The sequence below is a fragment of the Astyanax mexicanus genome, chromosome 7 (assembly GCF_023375975.1).
Source record: "Astyanax mexicanus isolate ESR-SI-001 chromosome 7, AstMex3_surface, whole genome shotgun sequence".
NCBI classification, from domain to species: Eukaryota; Metazoa; Chordata; class Actinopteri; order Characiformes; family Acestrorhamphidae; genus Astyanax; species Astyanax mexicanus.
The window spans coordinates 27,790,260-27,810,833 of NC_064414.1; the positions used below are offsets into that span (position 1 = coordinate 27,790,260).

Consider the following 20,574-nt stretch of genomic DNA (forward strand, 5'->3'; position numbering starts at 1 on the left):
CAGCTCTAAAAAAACATTAGAGACCACTTCAAAATGATCAGTTTCTTTAGTTTTACTATTAATAGGTATATATTTGAGTAAAATTAATGTTGTTTTATTCGAATAACTACTGACAACATTTCTTTCAAATTCCAAAGAAAAATATTATTATTTAGAGCAGCGATTCTCAACTTGCAAAAAATAAATACAAAAAATATATACAAAATTTTAAATAATTAATGCTCATTCGATTTTGGGGGGACAAAGAGAGAGAATTTCTTACTGATATACTCTGAATGCAGAGAAGTGAAATATAAAATTTTGTGGCCCTATTTATTTTGATGTTTAATTTAATTGTGGTAAATTTTATATATGAAGTTGTCATGTTCCTCCTCAGTTTCTTAAAAAATGCTCTTAAATTCACTTTGCATGCATATATATGTTTGAATGGGTTTTTTAAAAGACTATTTTTCATAATTTGTTTAGTTTATATTTTATAAAAGTGGGTCGTGACTTAATGACCATGTGAAAATGTGGATCTTGGGCTATGACCAGTTAAGAACCCCTGATTTACATTTATTTGCAGAAAATGAAAAATGTTCAAATTAACAAAAAACATGTAGATTTCATTTCGGACCTCATAATAATGCAAAGAAAGCAATTTTTTTATATTTATTTAGAAACAACAATAATGTTTTAGTGAGTTCAGAAATCAGTGTTTGTTGGAATATCCTTGTTTTTTTAATGATTGCTTTTATGCATCTTGGCATGCTCTCCACCAGTCTTTCACACTGCTTTTGGGTGACCTTATGTCCCTCATGGTGCAAAAAATTTAAGCAGTTCAGTTTTGTTTCCTTGTTTCCTCTTGATTGCAAGTTTAGGTTTGGAGATTGACCATTAACCTTAAATTAAACATTAAAAAACGTTTAATTTGAATGTCGGTCAGCAACCACAGGATGACATCAAGTGACCTTGATATTGTAATAACTGGCATATACCATTACATTCGCATATATAAAGTTTCATTGTTCATTTCATTGTTTCTTTCTTGATGTGTACAGAAAATTAAGGCTAATTCCTACAATTGTCCACTAGTCTTAAAGCAGCTCATGTCCTCTGTGTAAATTTAGACTACTATAAATAGCCCCTCAAACACATATCCCACACAGCAAGCAGCTGCCCAGTGACCACAGGCAGACCCTCACCATAACATACCACTCTGCTCACCACAGGCCAGCTCTACCGGACTTTTCAAGGTATTTACATCAGTTTTAGTGTAAATGTTATATGTATATGTAGAGTGCAGACCCTCTGTTCAGTTTAAATACACATACACAATGTACAGAGGTCAGTAGGATGTTGTGTTAATATTGTAGTTACTGTTGCTTTGTTGAACGTTAGTGATTATTTAGTCTTTATTTAGTTATTTAGGAGTTGTGGATGAGTACCATGTCCATGAGTCACATGGGTCATTTGTTGTTTTGCTTTTAGAATGGGGGACTTCCAGCAGTTGGATCAAGACTTTTACCAGTCTGAGTATTACTATGATAATCAGGGGCAGGAAGGCTATGGCTATGATCCTGCAGCATACACCAACCCAGATTACCATGTGTAAGCATGTATCTAACAGCCATGATTTTTACCACACTGAATGCAGTAATTAAAACATTTTTATTGTTGAGTATTGAGCAGAGGAAGCAATATTTTTGACAATAAAGTTTATCTGAAACAGAGATTATTATAAAAAGTTGTTTAACGTCTGATTGGCAGAGATGATGCAGCACCTTGCTATGGCCCAACCATGGATCCCCCTTACTCTGGGAAGGTGTTCCAGCCTTCAGCTCCTCCTGGGGCTCCTGAAACAACAGACTCTTTTGAGGAAGAGCCCCCACTGTTAGAGGGTAAGCAACATTAATATCATATATTAATATTTTGAGAATTATTTGGTTCAAATATGCACTAAAATAGAAAACTATTGTATTTTGGCATAGCTGGATAATGTGATTTCAGGATATCAATGAGAGACGGGTGGTACTGGCACTGTTAAAAAAGGGCAACTTTTTCTACATGATCCCATTGGCTGTAAGTAGATGCTGCTCTTGGCTTTATGCTCACAGTTACAGACTGGTCTAGATATTAAACCTGCTAGATTTAGTTTGCCAGGCCTCTGTGACTCATGAGCAACCACTTACTGATGGCTCAGTGAGCATTATTCAGCAGATCACTGAGCACAGAGTGGTCGCCGATTTGCCTCAGAGCAGAGCTTTTTGTTTGTGACAAACAAAATTTAGTTGCAGCTAGACAACCGGGCTAAAATTGTATAGTGTGCACTAGTCATAAACAAAACAAGCCAGAACCTCTAACTCTAGCTTGGAGAAGCACCCCTGAGGAAAGGACCACTCAGAGAATCACTTAAAGTGCTTTTCCAACGATGTGGAAGTCTAATTATGAACCGTTTCCACAAACAAAAGTAGGTCCCAGAACCAGGCTAGTTTGTTCGCAGTGGGAACCAAAGAATACTAGGTTCTTTCAGCACAAACTGTGACAACATCTGTGGGCGCGTCCGTTTGTAAATCAGCATCGCCGCTGTGCAACGCCCTCTGTTGATGACCTATTGTGTGATGTTTTGACGGGTCCACTACAGACATTCCAAGTTGCAAAAATTTATTTCAGGCAGTTATCCCCAGACATGGACTTTCATTGTTTTTTACTTTTGCCAGATGTCCAGGAGGGGAAAACATCACTGCCCACCCACACTAAAAACTGTTTGGCTCACTCATAGACTCTGCAGAGAACCAGAACCCTCTCTGTTGTGCATGCACTTCATTAATATGCACACGAGAGGAGCCTCCTCTGTGTCGCCTGCGTGTGCATTTGTGTTCACTCTTGGGCCACTCTTTCTAGTATCCGGGAGATTTATCTCACTTGCAAGCATCAGGGAGCCATTATTGATATGTGGTAGACTCCTGCAACTTCCGGGAGACTTGGCAGGTCTGCCAGTAAAACTGATGAAAACGCAGACTGGTTCACTGAAAAGCACCACAGTTCTTATAAGCCCAAACTGAACTGATTCAGAAAGAAATAACTGACTGAGTTCTTTTGGTGGAAAAGTGTTATGTGGGAAAACGCATCCAGTATTCTTTCCATGCTAGAAACTAACAAACATCTAAACTAAAGGCTTTAACATGTATTCATCTCTCACTGTACCAAGAGAACAGAAACACTCTCTTGTAAGACATAAGAATAAGTATGAAACATAAATACAATGTTCTTATTACTGTGCTAAAACTAAGCTATGCTAGGCTATGCTACATAGTTATTGTAGCATGCTGTTATTGTGATATAATCCAGCCAATGAAAACAGAAAATTATGTCTAATTCTCTCAAAATAAAAAATTGGCTTGAAAAAATTGTCTTTAAGTATTTCTCACCCTAATTCACAAACTTATATTTATGCATTAACGAACAACTAATAATCTTCAATAAATGCATTTATGGTACATTTCAATAGAGGAAGAGTAATTGCATTTTGGAGCTGAATTGATGAACAATCCTTATACCTCACGTATTTCATCAGAGTTGGGCATTAACTTTGATCACATCTGGCAGAAGACTCTGACTGTATTGAACCCACTGAAACCAGCAGACGGCAGCATCATGAATGAGACAGACCTAACTGGGCCAGTTCTTTTCTGCATCGCTCTGGGAATCACTCTTTTAATGGTAAGAAGTACACTTTGACTTTTTATATTTGGTATAGTAACAAATAAAGCATTTAAGGGCCAATTTAATTTGGACTATGTATAGTAAATATTTTACAAGTTGTTTTCTTATCTCTCTGCAGGCAGGAAAGGCTCATTTTGGCTATGTGTATGGCATCAGTGCGCTGGGCTGTGTTGGCATGTACATGTTGTTGAATCTGATGAGTGCATACACCATATCCTATGGATCCGTCGCCAGTGTATTAGGATATTGCCTGCTGCCCATGGTGGCACTTTCTGCCTTTGCTGTTGTTTATTCCTTACAGTGAGTAAATCAACCTTCTTCTTATGTTTAGAATCTAAAGTTGAACTTTCTGTACAATTTGGTTTGACACAGTAACCGTTTGAGGTATTGTAGTCACTGTTTAATTCTGTTTAATGAGTCTGGCCCTGCTAACGCTCTTGATTTGACCATATTTGATGATATTTTTGAGAACAAAAAAACATTTGCCAAACTGTATGGCACCCAAGCAAGGAAAATTTTCAAGCCTACTACAGTTCTTAAATAAAAAATGGAAATCAGAGAACCCACTTCAGAAATTACCCAAAAAGGTCCCAGCTAACAATTTTTGGTTAGTAGAATTTTTTTTCTCACTGCTACAGTTTACATTTCTTAGAAAATTCTTTATTTAATTAAAAAAAAAAAAACATTAAATAAAAACAAAATCTGGATTTTTTTTATTTAATGTTTTTTTAACATTCTGGTAATTTTTGGGAATGTTACTTTTAACGTTTCCTTAATGTAAGTATTCATCTAGCTGGGAGTGTTATGTTAGAAACATTTTAATAACACTGTGATGCAAATCATTATTATTTGATACGTTTTCAAAATGTTCCTGCAACAATGTTTTTGTAACATTACAAGCTAACTTTCCTGAAACCTTTTTAAAATGTTGCTGAAGGTTCTTGTAACATTCTCTGTTATCTGAGGTCACATTCCAAATGAGTTTTTTTTTTCCCATATTAGTAAATATCAGCTATATCTTTGTATTTCAGAAGTTTAGCTCTCTTTCAAGTTGTTTTGCTAATACATCCTGTGCTTCTGTTACATTTTTGGAAACTGACACTCAGCATTTCTGCTTCTGAACGGATTATCCAGATTCTTGGCTAGTGTGTAATGAAGTTCTTTCTGCTGTGTGTTTTCAGAGGACTGTTGGGAACATTGCTGGCATTGATTGTGATTGGCTGGTGCAGTCTGTCAGCATCTAAAATCTTCAGCTCCACTCTGGACATGGGTGGTCAGCAGCTGCTGGTGGCTTACCCCTGCGCTCTGCTGTACGGAGTCTTCACCTTGCTGACCGTGTTCTGATTGTTCACATCAAGAAAGCTCAACGTTATGTCAGTGAGACGGGCACTCACAGCGTCTTCATCATCTTCTGATCATACACTTGACGAGACATCACCAGTCTTTCAGTATGACCTCTACTGTTCAAGTACAAATAACCTCATTAACAACCTGCCTTACTTCTCAAACCTGTAAGGCAACTGATGCCTTTAAGAAATATTCAGAAACATCTGAAAAAAACATGGAGTTAAAATTGGTAGCATTAAATCTGATATACAATATCAGCAAATAAAATATGGTGTTGAGAAACCAAAACTGACCAAACTGATCAGATTGCAGAACAAAACTACTATCAAATAATCCTGCACATAATCGGCATAAGCATCCAATTCAGGCTTGCCATATAACTAATCAGCTAACACTTGTAATGATGTTATAATACCCAGCTTTAGCTGTGGGAATCTGGTTTTATTCAAGAACTTCTTGGAAACTTCAAACCTCTAATAAGCACAGATTGTTATTTGGTTGGATGTTGGGTGTTTTTGCTGATGTTTTCCATTTTCTGCTACTTTTAAAATGTTATCTTATTCCAGTTGGTGCTGATACCCAGTAAAATAAAAAGACACTGTAATGTAATGATACATTACAAATAATTCTGGTAAATGCTGACACATATGTAATGTTGGAGCTTGCCTGACTCTTTGACTGGTGATAGCTTAAAATGCTTGTTAAGTAGCTTTTCTTTACCATTTAATTTAACCATAGTTAAGCAAGCATACTCACTGTACACATTGCACATACTTTTGAATGTGGTTTGTATTCGTCTTTGTAATGTGTAGTGCTTATAGGGCTACAGTGCATATAGGGTTTCCCAGGGGTTAAGCCTATAACAGACAATATAGTCTACAATGAGGCTTAATCTCTGAGCAAAAGAATAGCATAGAGTATGTACCAAATTTTTCACACTATATTGCGCACTATTAATAAACATCTATTATTATTATTATCATTATTATTATTATTATTATATTATTATTATTGTAAGTAACAAGGGTGTCACCATGTTTTCCTTCTATTTTAGCAGGTCCCGTTTCTGGGTGGTGAGACCTGTAAAGCTAAACTAAGTTACATAAACAAACTGTAATAAAAACTGTAAAAAAAATATATATATATTTTAAAGTCAAACAAGCGCTGGATGTTAATCTACACAGATTTCTCTTCTGAAAACTGTTTATTTGGGTGAGTAAAGCACTTCCGTTTATTTACAGTAAGCTTTTCAGATTTTAGATTTTCAGATTTCCACTAAGGCAGGCTGCAGCAGTGTTAGCATTTGCAGCTAACTGCAGCGCTAGCACTAGTTGCGGTTAGCTGCTAATGCCGCCTGATAGCGATACACTGAGGCTTGTTTTAACACAGTAAACTGGCAGGCTACAGTCTGATATACTTCTCTGAACGACGAAGGAAGTAACGTTTAGCACACTTAGCAGCTAATGCTAATACTGCTAGTGAACTAAACTGAAACTCCTGTATAACGCTGTACTTCAGCAGAGTAGCTTTACTGCTCTATACAACCTGACTGGTAAAATTCATACATAAGGTGCACCGGATTTTAAGGCGCTCTGGTGATTTTTTTGGAAAATTAAAGGTTTTAAGTGCGCCTTATAGTGGAAAAAAATACGGTAATGTTAAATCTTTTTGAATTAAACAGCATTAGTTGTTTTTGCATCTTTACTGGATGTAGAAATTAAGAATTACATTGTATGTACTGGTTTCTATTAATAAGGTAATTTCATATAAAATGTTATCAGTGCCCCTGTCTATACTCTCTTTCTAAACTATTTGAATGCCATGCCCTTACTTGTACCCTTTTTTCTTGTCATTGGCCTTGCATGACCTTTAACCAACTCAGATACCCATCTGGACCTGGAGACTGTCAGGTCAGGTTTGTTCTCTCTCTCACTCTCTCTCTCTTTCTCTCTCATGGTATCTCTCTCACCCTCACCCCATGCTTTCCAAATACTGAATTATGCAGGTGAAAATGAGCTCTTTGACCTTCTGATCTTATTCATAATTGAAGGTATAAATGTTAGGCTGGCATGCACCAAAACTTTTGGATTTATTTTTGTAAATAATAACTTATTAACAAAAAAGTATGCAAATAAAGAAAAAGAAAACTTTTAGTGTTCACTTGCAGAAAATAAAAAGTATTTAGAGTTTCATTCAAAAAAAAACTGGCTCACTTCATAAAAAGCAACAAAAATACAACACACACTGCCTTCAGTCACCAAAGATGCAAGATACATAATATAACTAGAGATTGACAGCAACATACAAAACTGAACAGCCAATTGTATCTGAACATTGTTGTTATTCTTTCAGTGGTTGTTTTTTTAAATATGATGAAAAAGGAATATTGATACAAAGGGCATATTTACATATTTATATTAACCTATAAATATACAGTGTGTGTAAGGCTTTAAAAAACATGAAATCATGGCTGTTAAAGATGGGTTTGTATCGGTTCAATAGACAGTTCAATTAGTTAACTGTAAACAGACATGAAAATATGATCATCATGTATATTCACTTCGGCCCACTACATCACCCCACATTCCTGTAATGGAATTCCTTTATTTATAAAAGTGTCTTGTTCTTTTTCTCTTAGATTTTAATATTTTCTATTTAAGAAGATCCAGCATTCCCAAAACATTGTGTTCAAAACAACTGACCCAAATAGTCCTTGGCCTCTTCTCATCATAGGTCCCTGAGGCCCATCATCCACTCATTACAGGTGTGACCCTTTGTTCAGCTTTGCCCTGCTCTAAAGTTCTTGGCAAGCAGAGATTCATGGTCTCTTTGGCTTGGGTCCATGTCGAGAGCCCTTAGGAAAAGAAAGAGAAAACTAGTTTGTAAGTCAGCAATCAGCAAAGATTACTTTATCACTTTTGTGTAGGAGTTGTTAGGGGTGATTTACAGTGATTTATTAATTTACTCATGCTTTAGAACCGCTCTGGAACCGTGAGATAAAAAACTGATCAGCACAATGATTTATCAGTCTATTTATGCTTTTGCTGTGCTCTTTAACAGGATCAGCACAGTGATTTATCAGTCTACTCATGCTTTAGCTGTGCTCTGTAACAGTGAGTAAAAAATAGAGGTTCAGATACCGGTTTAGTAAACAACTAGAATATCCATAGGGCATGGCAAATATCTTGGAACAAGATAATATTTCCATGCCCCTTGATATGTGGCATGTGTTATAAGATTTCTTAAATAAAAAAAGTTCTATAAAAAATAATAAGTATGTTTTTTTGTTCATCTTTTTTTCCTAAAAGTGACTGAATCCACTGAATTATGAAACTGCAAAAAGTCAGACTATGCATATAGACTTTAATACGTAATAGACTACAACCTTAATTCCAAAAGTTGAGACAATGTGTAAAATGTGAATTAATTTAAATAAACACAGAATGCAGTGATTTGCAAATTTCATAGACTTATGTTTTATTCATAGTACAACAAGGAAAACAAATCAAATGTTGAAAGTGAGACATTTTTCCATTTTATGGAAAATGTATCTAATTTAGAACTTGATGGCAGCAACACATCTCAGAAAAGCTGGGACGGGGCAACAAAAGGCTGGAAAAGTAAGTGATACTAATAAAAACAGCTGCAATAAGAGCAGTTCAGTAAACTGAGGTAAATTGGTAAGGTGGCTGCATTGACCCATGGTTTCGTCTTTGCATGAAAGAGATTAAACTTGCATTCCTGAGCTCAAGCAGTGGTTTCCAGTACAAAATCAAAGCAGTGCCACCTGAGGACCCAAAGATCACCAGCATCCAATACTGTTGTTGGCCTTGTCCCTTAATGACCTTATGTCCTGTAAATGATGGGATATGCAATGTACCTGCAAATTTCTGTTGAGAATTTTTTTTTTGGAATATTACAGATCTGTGAACCTTTACCCACCTTTGCTTCTGAGAGTCTCTGACACTTTAAAGTGCTCTTTTTATACCCAATGAGTTAGTCGCAGATTGCTTCTATTGCAGCTGTTTAGTTTTTTGAGATATGTTGCTGCCATCAAGTTCTAAATAACTTAATACTTCTCATGAAATGGTAAAAGGTCTGACTTTCAACATCTGATATGTGTTCTATTTTATGGGTCTGTGAGAATTGCAAAGCATTGCATTCTGCATTTTTTGGAATGGGGATATTAGACACACCTTTATATTTACTGTTGGGTCTGAACAAAAGCCAGCAATTAATGCCCTGCTTCTATCTGACACACCCACCTGCTCTAGGTTTATTTATACTTTGTTGATTGTTTCAAGAAATCTTACACATTCTCTAGGGTTATTTTAATATTTATCAGTTCTTTTTTCTGGCTGTTTGAGGCTAAATATGAAAATAGAAAAAATAGTATTTTATTTATTTGGTGTAGTATATAAGAAATTGTTTTTTAATTAATTTCCCAATTTTCTAGTTTTCCTTAATGCCCTCACAATCTAAAGTTCTTGGGAAAATGAAAAAAATAATCTTGATTTCCAAATTTCCATTTTTTCATGTTTTAACAAAGGTTTATATTTAACAAAAGATTATACCATCAAATTAATAAAGGAAAATCAATGTTTTTTTATTATTTTTTGGGGGGGAAATTCAAAATGTGAGGGCGAGAAATTAACAATTAAAAAATTGAAAAACAATTGGAAAATATTTTTTTACTGTACCAAATGCGAGTAGTATGTTTAAAATGTTTAAAAGGATAAAAAAAACGTATACCTAATTTTCTTATTTATTTTAGGTGAGAAAATTGAAGTGATACTTGTTACTCTGAGCCCGCAGCCCCGTCACTCACCCCGTACACTCGGGCCAGCGAGTTGAAGAGCATCTGTCCCGCGCTCACTTTGTCCCTCACTCCGCGCACTGTGCCGTTCTTGCTGCGGATGGTCACGCGCTTCCCGCTGAACAGGCTCTCCTTCGCTCCGCTCGCGTACAGAAGCAGCTCGTCAGGCTCGCTCCCGCTGTCGTCCGCGCGCGCTCCCGCCGGGACGCTCAGGTGGCTGTTGGCCTCGCTGGCGGCGGGCGAGGCCGCGCGCTCGGGCTCGGAGCTGCCGGTGGTGTCCGAGTCCGCCGGGTCCTCAAACGCCTCCTCCCGAAAAACCTCCGCCAGCACGCGGCCGGAGCGCGCGGACGCCACGCGGAACCGAACCCTGCGCTCCGTGCGGGTCCCCGTCTCTCTCTCCATCAGCAGAAACACACACACACACCAAACTACATCATTCTAACGCGCTCGTGTGTGTGTGTGTGTGTGTGTGTGTGTGTGAGAGAGAGAGAGAGAGAGAGAGAGAGAGAGAGAGAGAGAGAGAGAGATAGAGAGAGATAGAGAGAACGAAGGTGTCAAGTTGACACCGAATGTGTTAATATTGAATGAAGCTGATCCATGGAGACGAAGAAAACAGACTGAATAAAAAATAACGAACAAATTATAACAGAGAAGCTCCAAAGACCCGTGAACTTTATTTAAATTAAAATAAAATTAATTTGTTTATTAAGTATTTAATTTATTTATCAATTTATCATTACTACCACAACTAGCAGCCTCTTGCCTGATCTGTGTATTTACAGTGGTGACTGTTTGTTTGTGTGTTTGTCAGGATGCTGTATGAGTAATACTATATTTACATCTCTGTTGTAGAGAGATTTCTGATATTAAAGCTCTGAACAGATTGAAAAGCCGCTGCAATCTAAGTTTCCATGTTTTACTGAGTTTCACCATCTCGCCACGTTTTTACTGCTTGACTTTACAGCAGCTTCAGCCCATCGTGTCTGTAGTTACAGATCCATGAATATTTTGGAAAGTAATTAAAATATTTTTTGAAAAGGGATTCGAATCTTGTTTAAAGTGTTTGGAATATTTGAAAATAGTCATTCAAATATTCTTAGAAAGTAAGTGAAAAGTGTTTTTGAACATCGTAAAGTAATTTACACATTTTCGTAAGTGATTAAAATCTGGTTTAATTGACTGTAATCACTTTATAGTGCTTTTGTGCCTCTCTAAGTGATGGACCGATGGATGGATGGATGGATGGATGGATGGGATCATTGGCGTAGGAACCGGGGGGGATGGGTGGGACATGTCCCACCCAATATTGGAAACTGGTGGATTTGTCCCCCCCAAAAATTATATCGTTTCGCTCAGATCAGCTGTACTATTAATGAGGAGACAGACCGGACCAATCACGGAGCCGGTTCAGGTATTAAGTCCCGCCTCTCAGCACGAACAGCCAATCAGTTTGCTGGTTTTGCGGCCCGCGGTGTGCTAGTGGGGGAAGCCCCGCCCCCTCGCTGTGAGATTTAGCAGCGGGATCGGGCTGCAGCAGCTTCAGCTGATTAAGATCTGGATATACGGGGATTTTTCTAAAAGAAAGGTAACGATAGGCTAACCACATAAACTGTGATGATGTTTCTGATAGCTGGTTAAAAATACAAGACTCTAAATCAGCACACAGTTTAAACCCACTGTGATTAATAAACTGCAGCTGTGTGAGTGAGTTAGCTTAACTTTGGAATTAGATAGATTGGAAGTCAACGTTAAAGAAAAAATAAACTATATACGTAATGTTCAACTTGCCCTGTACCTGATCAGCTAATTACTGTTTCATTTTTAAACTGTCTTTATTAATTTAGGATTACAGGATTTACTGTGAGCAATAATGAACAAAAATTCATTTAGTTAACTAGTTATCTAGAAGCCAGATAGTGGATAGTCAGAATTTAGTACAGTACTTTATGTTTGTAGTTTAAAGCAGTTTCTTAACCCTGATCACTGCCCCAAAATTGTGTTTTCCACCTGATCCAGCTGATCAGCTAATAAACAGTCATTTACTGAGTTTACTGAGTTTAATCATGTATATCCAGCAGTGTATTAGACACATCATACCACCACTTACTTTATTAAATGTCTTTAAAGCAGAGAAAGCTCTAGAATATGTAGAACAGTGTTAATATTCAGTAGAATATGTAAGAACAGGGTTCACAGTAAGGCCACATGTCCTGACGTTTATAATTAAAATCTTTATGAAACGTAAAGTTACATTCTTTTACATAAAAGGACACCAATCTTTAGAAGAGCTCTTAATAAAAAAATAAAAGCGTAGGATTTTTTTTAAAGAGTGGAGAAAATGTAAATATACAACAGAATTGACATGCCAATACATGATTATAATAATAATAATAATAATAATAATAATAATAATAATAATAATAATAACCAAATCTGTTATATTATTTTAAATATTAGGTGATAACTGATCATTTTTGTCATATGTATATGTATTTGCATAATTTTTTCTTACAACAGTAAATGTAATGTGAAGTAACATGTTTAGGTTGTAAAATCACCTTGTTAACTAATAAAAAACAAAATACAGAAAAAAAAATATTATTTGTGATTTAAAGTAATTTCCACAAATGTTGTTCTAAGAAACTATAGGGTGGGCTTGGGTTCATATTGGCAAATGTGTCCCCCCCAATATCAAACCTGCTCCTACGCCCTTGGATGGGATGGTGGTGAGCTGATAAGGGAGCGACTAAACAGACCGTCTTTGTGTCGTTCTGAGCTTGTCCTACACATCACCACCACTTTGAATTATGGTATCATGCATGATATCATAATAATGCATGATACCATGCATAAATTCCATGGGAATTCTAGTGTGCCTCGTCTGTACATTTTGTGATGCATTATGGGTATTTTATGTTGATTTATATAGGTGATACAATGTACTGTTGGGATTTCGAACAGCACTACAAAATGATGGACTCACTAATGGTTTATACTCTAAAAGCAGCTCAGCAAAGTAGCTGCCATCTGGCACCGGATCATCCAGGTAGAAGGCGTGTGGTAATGAACAGTATTTACTGCTAGATGGCAGTGCAGCTCTCAGATCACAGTTGAACTGGTAAATCTCGTTTTAAAGAAGAAGAAGACAGAGCAGGATGAATACAGTGGTGTAGTTAGACAGTGAAGCTTAATCAGTTACAGAATGTAGCAGCTGAACTTCAATCCTCGTAGGAATGGTTGAGTGACTGGTGGACTTGATTATGAACACAGCGCAGTGCGGTAAGTGTGGTGGAAACAATGTTTAGCAGATCAGAGCTTTTAGTTTCTGCACTAAACAATAACAAGCCATTTAACTAGTGGGTTAGTAAAAAGGCTTCAGTTTAAAGAAATTTGCTGACTGTTTATACTTTCATTTAGTTTTATAGGAAACAAGATTCATAATGTCTAACTTAAAACATAAGCAATATTAAATAATATATATATGAAGGTTATAAATGCCCAGTATGAAAGTAGCTGAAAGTAGATGATTTAGCAGTTGGGGTTGGATCTTTGCCTGCCGGGAGACGGGCGGCAGTGGTGGGTCTGCGTGACGTCACCCGCCAGCCACTTTTTCATCGACCCGGCAGTGCCAGGCACGTACCCGGCAGTACTAAAAACTGACAGGGGGCTTGCTGACAGTACGCCGGCAGTTTTAAAAACTGTCAGGGAGCTTCCTGACAGTACGCCGGCAGTTTTAAAAACTGTCAGGGAGCTTCCTGACAGTACGCCGGCAGTTTTAAAAACTGTCAGGGAGCTTCCTGACAGTACGCCGGCACTACTAAAAACTGTCAGGGAGCTTCCTGACAGTACGCCGGCAGTTTTAAAAACTGTCTGGGAGCTTCCTGACAGTACGCCGGCACTACTAAAAACTGTCAGGGAGCTTCCTGACAGTACGCCGGCAGTTTTAAAAACTGTCAGGGAGCTTCCTGACAGTACGCCGGCACTACTAAAAACTGTCAGGGAGCTTCCTGACAGTACGCCGGCAGTTTTAAAAACTGTCAGGGAGCTTCCTGACAGTACGCCGGCAGTTTTAAAAACGGTCAGGGAGCTTCCTGACAGTACGCCGGCACTACTAAAAACTGTCAGGGAGCTTGCTGACAGTATGCCGGCAGTTTTAAAAACTGTCAGGTAGCTTCCTGACAGTATGCCGGCACTGCTAAAAACTGTCAAGGAGCTTCCTGACAGTACGCCGGCAGTTTTAAAAACGGTCAGGGAGCTTCCTGACAGTACGCCGGCACTACTAAAAACTGTCAGGGAGCTTCCTGACAGTACGCCGGCAGTTTTAAAAAATGTCAGGGAGCTTCCTGACAGTACGCCGGCACTACTAAAAACTGTCAGGGAGCTTGCTGACAGTATGCCAGCAGTTTTAAAAACTGTCAGGTAGCTTCCTGACAGTATGCCGGCACTGCTAAAAACTGTCAGGGAGCTTCCTGACAGTACGCCGGCAGTATTAAAAACTGCCAGGGAGCTTCCTGACAGTAGGGGGCTTTCTCACAGTACGCCGGCACTATTAAAAACTGTCAGGGAGCTTCCTGACAGTACGCCGGCAGTATTAAAAACTGTTAGGGAGCTTCCTGACAGTATGCCGGCACTACTAAAAACTGTCAGGGAGCTTCCTGACAGTACGCCGGCAGTTTTAAAAACTGTCAGGGAGCTTGCTGACAGTAAGCCGGCAGTTTTAAAAACTGTCAAGGAGCTAGCCTAGGATGGACTCTTTCATATGGGAGTGGACCTGTTTTGGCATTATGGAAAAATCATGAGAAATTTAATTTTAAGCATGAATAATACAAATAAATAAATAATATAAAATAAACAATACAGTGAAATTTGCCCAAACTTGCAGGAGTCAAAGCCTAGGACAGACTCTTTCAAATGGTAATGGAACTGTGTTGGCATTATGGGAAAATCATGAGAAATGTCATTTTAAGCATAAAAAAAAAAAAAAAAAAAAATTATATAAAATAAACAAAACAGTGAAATTTCCCCAAATTTGCAGGAGTCATAGCCTAGGATGGACTCTTTCAAATGGTAGTGGACCTGGTTTGGCATTATGGGAAAATCACAAGAAATTTAATTTTAAATATGCATATACTATATATATGTTTATATCTATATATTTTTGTAATTAATATAAAATAAACAAAACTGTGAAATTTGCCCAAACTCGCAGGAGTCATGGCCTAGGACATACTCTTTCAAATGGCAGTGGACCTGTTTTGGCATTATGGGAAAATCATGAAAAAAAACATATTTTAAGTATAAATAAAAAATAATAAAATTTATATAAAATAAACAAAACAGTGAAATTTGCCCAAACTCGCAGGAGTCATAGCCTAGGACAGATTCTTTCAAATGGTAGTGGATCTATTTTGGCATTATGGGAAAATCATGAGAAATTTAATTTTAAACATGAATAAAAAAAACAATAATAATAATAATAATAATAATAATAATAATAATAATAATAATAATAATAAAAATATAAAATAAAAAATACAGTGAAATTTGCCCTAACTTGCAGAGGTGACAGCCTATGTTGTACTCTTTCAAATGGTAGTGGACCAGTTTTGGCATTATGGGAAAATCATGAAAATTTTTATTTTAAACACGCATACAATTTTTTTTATTAATATAAAATAAACCATACAGTGAAAATTGCCCACACTTGCAGAAGTGATAGTCTAGGATGGACTCTTTTACAAGGTACTGGATCTGTTTTGGTTTTTTGGGAAACTCATGAGAAATTTAATTTGAAGCATGGATTGAAAAAAGTAATATTAATATAAAACTCTCTCTCTCTCTCTTAAACACTGATGGGATATTATATCAAATAGATAATGTACTGCACAAAATATACAGTGAGGTGAGTTATTTTAATCCGTTTTTTCTCGTTTCTGGGCTTAATGTATGAATTAATGAATAATTAAGCCCAATTAATTCTGAATTAATATAATAGACTGAAACGTGTCGGTCTCCCGTTCTCTGTGTTTTTTAAGCGTGCTCTCCGCCTGCGCGGCTGTTTACCGTAAAATCGCACGTATACGCGCATCTAAATTTAAAGCCCGGATGACTTGACTGAGAATTTCCGAAGCGCGGATAGCTTGACTCCGGTCTTACTGTCAGCAAGCTCCATGACAGTTTTTAAAACTGCCGGTGTACTGTCAGCTAGCCCCCTGACAGTTTTTAATACTACCGGTGTACTGTCAGCTAGCCCCCTGACAGTTTTTAGTAGTGCCGGCGTACTGTCAGGAAGCTACCTGACAGTTTTTAGTACTGCCGGGTACGTGCCTGACACTGCCGGGTCGATGAAAAAGTGGCTGGCGGGTGACGTCACGAAGACCCACCACTGCCGCCCGTCTCCCGTCAGGCAGAGATCCAACCCCCTCTCTGATTTAGGCAGCGCTTCACTGACGAACAAGGACCTAGTACTAAAATAATGATAAATCCGTAATAAACAAACAAACACTTAACTCTCTCCACAGTTATTGAATTTTATGCTAAGAGTTTACTGTAAAAACGATGCATAAAACAAATAGATGGTCACCAGAAAGAATATTTGTAAGTATTGCTATTAAAAGCTTTAAATGAGAAATTACTGTGTGTATAAATAGTGTTTTTAAAAAATCCCTGTAATCTCTGTAAAACGCGAAATCCACCGGAGATCCTACGTAAACCTATGTATAAACACAGAGGTGGGTAGTATAGGTCCAGAAAGTAAAGATCCACCTTACAGTACAGCCACCTAGGCAGTTGGAACAAAACCCCAGGTTGGATATTTACTTTTAACTAGTGTAAACAGAACTGTTCTAAACATAAACCTATCTATCTCAGTTGTACTTCACTGGTGGTGTTCCATAGACTTTAAATTTTAACAATTTACTCTTTAGCTCTGAATTAATATAAAACTGATGTGTTATTTGCACAAATACCACAGGAACGAACTTGCTGTGTTGTTCCTAGCACTGTTAGCTCCTGTCTGAGGAGAGGTGCTTGGCTGGCTTCAGCTGTGCCTGTGGGCAAGGCCATGAACTCACAAGTTGACGTAGACTCTGGTGCTTTTTCCGATCAACTCGTTTTTCTGAATATTTTCTTTTAATAGTTACTGCAGACAATGGAGTTTGAAGAACAGTTTCATGTGCAGCATGCATAGAGAGACCAATTGCATTTCACAAAGAACAAGAATAAGTGCATTTTAGCAAAAGGAAACTTTTAAATGTTTGTTTCCTCTCTCCTACACTCTGCTTTCAGTCAAATCCTAATGTAGCTACTAATGCCTGTGGAGTAAATGTGTGATTTTTTAAATAGGATTTTCTTTTCTTTTCTCAACACAGGTTAAGATGCCATCATGGGTCGCAGCAGTGGACGTGGGGCGAAGTGTGGAGTGCCTGCGGTGTTCATATGTCTGGCAGCGCTGCTCTGTGCCAATGTGCTGCTCTATATTTACCTGGAAACTGTATACCAGGACAGCGCTCCACCATCAGCACATACAAACTGCCACACAGGATACTTTAAGGTGGGCACAATGAGCAGCTGCACCCCCTGGCTGCAGTGTACCGAAATCAGAGCTGATGTTCGTCGCCTCAGAATGATTGGACAAGGAGCTGTAAAGAAGGTTAGACTTTAATATTCTGTTTAGAGACTCTAAGAGCCTGTTTACACCTAGTGTTTTATATCTGGACATATTTTGACCAGCTTTTGTTAACACTTGTCATTAAGATGCATTCATATAGAGACCATTAGAGATCTGATTTTGTTTTGTTGAATGTTAGGAAATGTTAAGAAAATGTGTCTGGGAACATGTGAATAGTGGAGGAGAGGAAATGCAATCAACAGAGCAGGAGAGAGAGAGAGAAGATCCACAGTGATAATTACGCATGTTAACGTTATTTCAACATATGTATTTCCACACGTAATCTGTTCACAGTGCATTGTGGGGGTGTTTACACCTGGCTTTTTATGCAGAAAAAAATGTCATAATGAGGTCAGCGTCAGACCACTAAAAACATGGGCTGTAGGATTAACTGTAACGGCAAACTCAAGTTGCACTTCTTGCTTGCAGAAACACAGGGAGCTCTTCTGACTGCAAACTGTGCTCACATGATATAGCTGAGCTGGCGGTAGAACAATGTAGAGGTCCACAACGAAAACACACTGAACTGCTTCTTAGCTTGGAAAAAATGATTATGGCCATTTAGCCAAGTGCTGAAAAAGTTTAGGCTTTTGATTTCTCGTTTTTCACCCCTATCACCTTCATTGTTTCTCAGAGCGTGGCATTGTTTAATGTGTGTTGTATGTTGAAATTGTTAAGGCTCTTTTGTGTGTTCCAGGTGTATCTGTCAGAGTGGCAGGGGCAAAAAGTAGCAGTGTCTGTCCTGTCCTCAGAACACTATAAAGATGATTTCCTTCATGGAGTCTCCATGCTGCGTTCCATGCAGAGTGTCCGTGTGGTGACACTAGTAGGTGTGTGCGAAGAAGACGGGGTGTTTGTAACAGAGTACCACCCTCTGGGGTCTGCACTTACACTGGAAGCTACTCTTGCTCAGGATCGGTACCTCCGGCTGAACTCCTGGCAGATGCGGCTGCGACTGGCACTGGATTTCGTTGCCTTCTTGGTCTTCTTGCACAACAGTCCAGGGGGCGCACGTGTCATGTGCGACTCTAATGATCTACACAAAACACTCAGTCAATTCCTGCTGACTTCTGACTTGCGGCTCTTAGCAAATGACCTGGATGCACTACCACGAGTGGAGCCTGGGGGTCAAGGGGTGAAGTGTGGTCACAATCAGCTGACGGGAGAGTTTGTGGCTCCGGAGCAGCTTTGGCCTTATGGCGAGGATGTGCCTTTCTCAGATGATCGAATGCCTGGCTACGATGAAAAGTCAGACATTTGGAAGATTCCAGATGTGACACGTTTCCTGTTGGGTCATGTCTCAGGGAGTGACGTCATCCACTTCCATCTCTTCCAGATCCATGCACAGTGTAAGAAGCAGGATCCAAGGCAACGGCCATCAGCGCATGAGGTCATGAGCGTGTATCGCTCGGTTTATGACAGCATGAAGGAGAGCCACACAGAAATTGTCAGAGATATGTTATAACATGACTGTGTGTGTGATATTACACATCTTATTATATTTCACATGTTGACTGAACTGAAAGAAGAGTGCTTGCTTCTTTAATAATGTCCATGTTTTTATTAGCAGAATAGGCAATAATTTACTAGTGTTTTACTGGAGTTTTTTTGTCTGAGCATTGATAGTTGTTTAGGAATAACATGATGCATTTAATAAAGTTAACAAGTTTTTGATCAGTGACATTTCTCTTTTTTTCTTTTAATACCTTAATGATGTTCTACTACTTCATTTGAAATAATGATGAATCTTCTCTAGTAAAAAAATGTAAATGCTGCTGAAGGAAATGCCCCCCCTTTATATGATTACATTTTTCCTACAAACTAAGCTGCTTAATTTCAAACATTTGTACAGAAACATTGCTACCATACACAGTATGATGCAGTATTTACTGAGCCATATAAATAAAGTACATAACATGTATTTAAATGTATTGGGGACAAAAAGAAGCTTCTTAAGTCTTAGTGACCCTAGAGTAATATAGAAACATAACACATCATTTAGCAATGGTTGGTCAAACACTTAAATTAACAGGCTTTGAGGACGTTATTATAAATATAGAAAATATATAAATATACTACAAATGAAAATAATCAGAAGGTTTTTGTTTTTTCCCTAAGCCAAAAAAAACCTACTTACTCCAGATCCCTTTTAAACATTTTCACTCAATTATGGGTGATTCTGATCCTGGTGGTTTTGGATACAGTTCTTCCTTTAAAAAAAATCATGCTAAATGCTGGAAAATAAGGGTAGCAGATAAGAGTTGGTTTGAGAAGAGAAAAGCATGACATTAGCAAGTCGGTCTATTACCTTATTGGTGTTTGTTTATAATTCACCATTTCATACAATCAAAGATGCACAATTGTATTTTGGCTTCATGATATCTTTTTTTCTGCTACGTAACTTGATGGTAAAAAAATATATTTTTTTGGTGGCAAATAATACATATAAACATAAATACGAATGAGTTCATAACAGTCTCTTAAATACATTGCTAAATGTCATTAAATGTCATGTCAATAAAAATGATTTGGAATGACACATTTTACATAGACATTTAAAAGTAAAAACTGTAATTTCCTTAAAAGCTGCTACATATCTTTTTTTACGTTTTTCATGAAACACAAAAAACATATAGAAAGTTGTTATTGCTATTTAAAATGTAGCAATGATTTAAGAGTATAGTTTATCATACAGTCGAGCAGTAGAACCAACCAGAAACAATCATAATTTACAATTTAAAAAATATTGATTGAAAAGACAGAAAACAGTTAACATTTTAATAGCCACACATTGTAGAGCATTTCCAGCTAATTTTGTGAATTCAAATACAGACAAAAAAGACATCACATGCAATATGTATAATCTATAGTCTTTATAAATAAGAAGTAAACTTAATATTATAGCAAAAATCTCATCACTTTTTGGGGACAAGCCCAAAATTGTGAAAATCAGTTTAGTGAAGGTAGCTGACATGTCATTATTTTATTAAGGTAGCTTTTTTTATTAAGGTAGCTGACATGTCATTATTTTATTTTT

At 37.5% G+C, this 20,574-nt stretch overlaps 3 protein-coding genes across 4 annotated transcripts; 2 read left to right on the forward strand and 1 right to left on the reverse strand.

The window, feature by feature from the left end:
- Nucleotides 1-1,126: 1,126 nt before the first annotated feature.
- On the forward strand, nucleotides 1,127-7,205 carry zgc:123321 (Protein YIPF5-like). 2 transcript variants are annotated; one of them, XM_007236407.3, is made up of 6 exons: nucleotides 1,127-1,235; nucleotides 1,471-1,590; nucleotides 1,750-1,880; nucleotides 3,557-3,702; nucleotides 3,824-4,005; nucleotides 4,887-7,205. In XM_007236407.3, exons 2-6 carry the CDS (start codon nucleotides 1,472-1,474, stop codon nucleotides 5,047-5,049), a joined length of 741 nt encoding a protein of 246 aa, XP_007236469.3. In that variant the 5' UTR covers nucleotides 1,127-1,235; nucleotide 1,471; the 3' UTR covers nucleotides 5,050-7,205. The 2 variants fall into 2 exon arrangements, with proteins under 2 accessions (XP_007236469.3, XP_022540628.2); XM_022684907.2 differs by lacking the exon at nucleotides 1,471-1,590.
- An 11-nt stretch (nucleotides 7,206-7,216) lies between these two features.
- On the reverse strand, nucleotides 7,217-10,848 carry grxcr1b (glutaredoxin and cysteine rich domain containing 1 b). Its single transcript, XM_007236427.4, has 2 exons — nucleotides 9,881-10,848; nucleotides 7,217-7,906 (listed from the first exon to the last, which is right to left on the reverse strand). The coding sequence occupies exons 1-2, from the start codon at nucleotides 10,268-10,270 to the stop codon at nucleotides 7,871-7,873; spliced, it is 426 nt and encodes a 141-aa protein (XP_007236489.2). The 5' UTR covers nucleotides 10,271-10,848; the 3' UTR covers nucleotides 7,217-7,870.
- A 2,141-nt stretch (nucleotides 10,849-12,989) lies between these two features.
- On the forward strand, nucleotides 12,990-19,214 carry pomk (protein O-mannose kinase). The gene is made up of 3 exons (XM_007236405.4): nucleotides 12,990-13,147; nucleotides 17,239-17,519; nucleotides 18,235-19,214. The coding sequence occupies exons 2-3, from the start codon at nucleotides 17,253-17,255 to the stop codon at nucleotides 19,000-19,002; spliced, it is 1,035 nt and encodes a 344-aa protein (XP_007236467.3). The 5' UTR covers nucleotides 12,990-13,147; nucleotides 17,239-17,252; the 3' UTR covers nucleotides 19,003-19,214.
- Nucleotides 19,215-20,574: the final 1,360 nt, after the last annotated feature.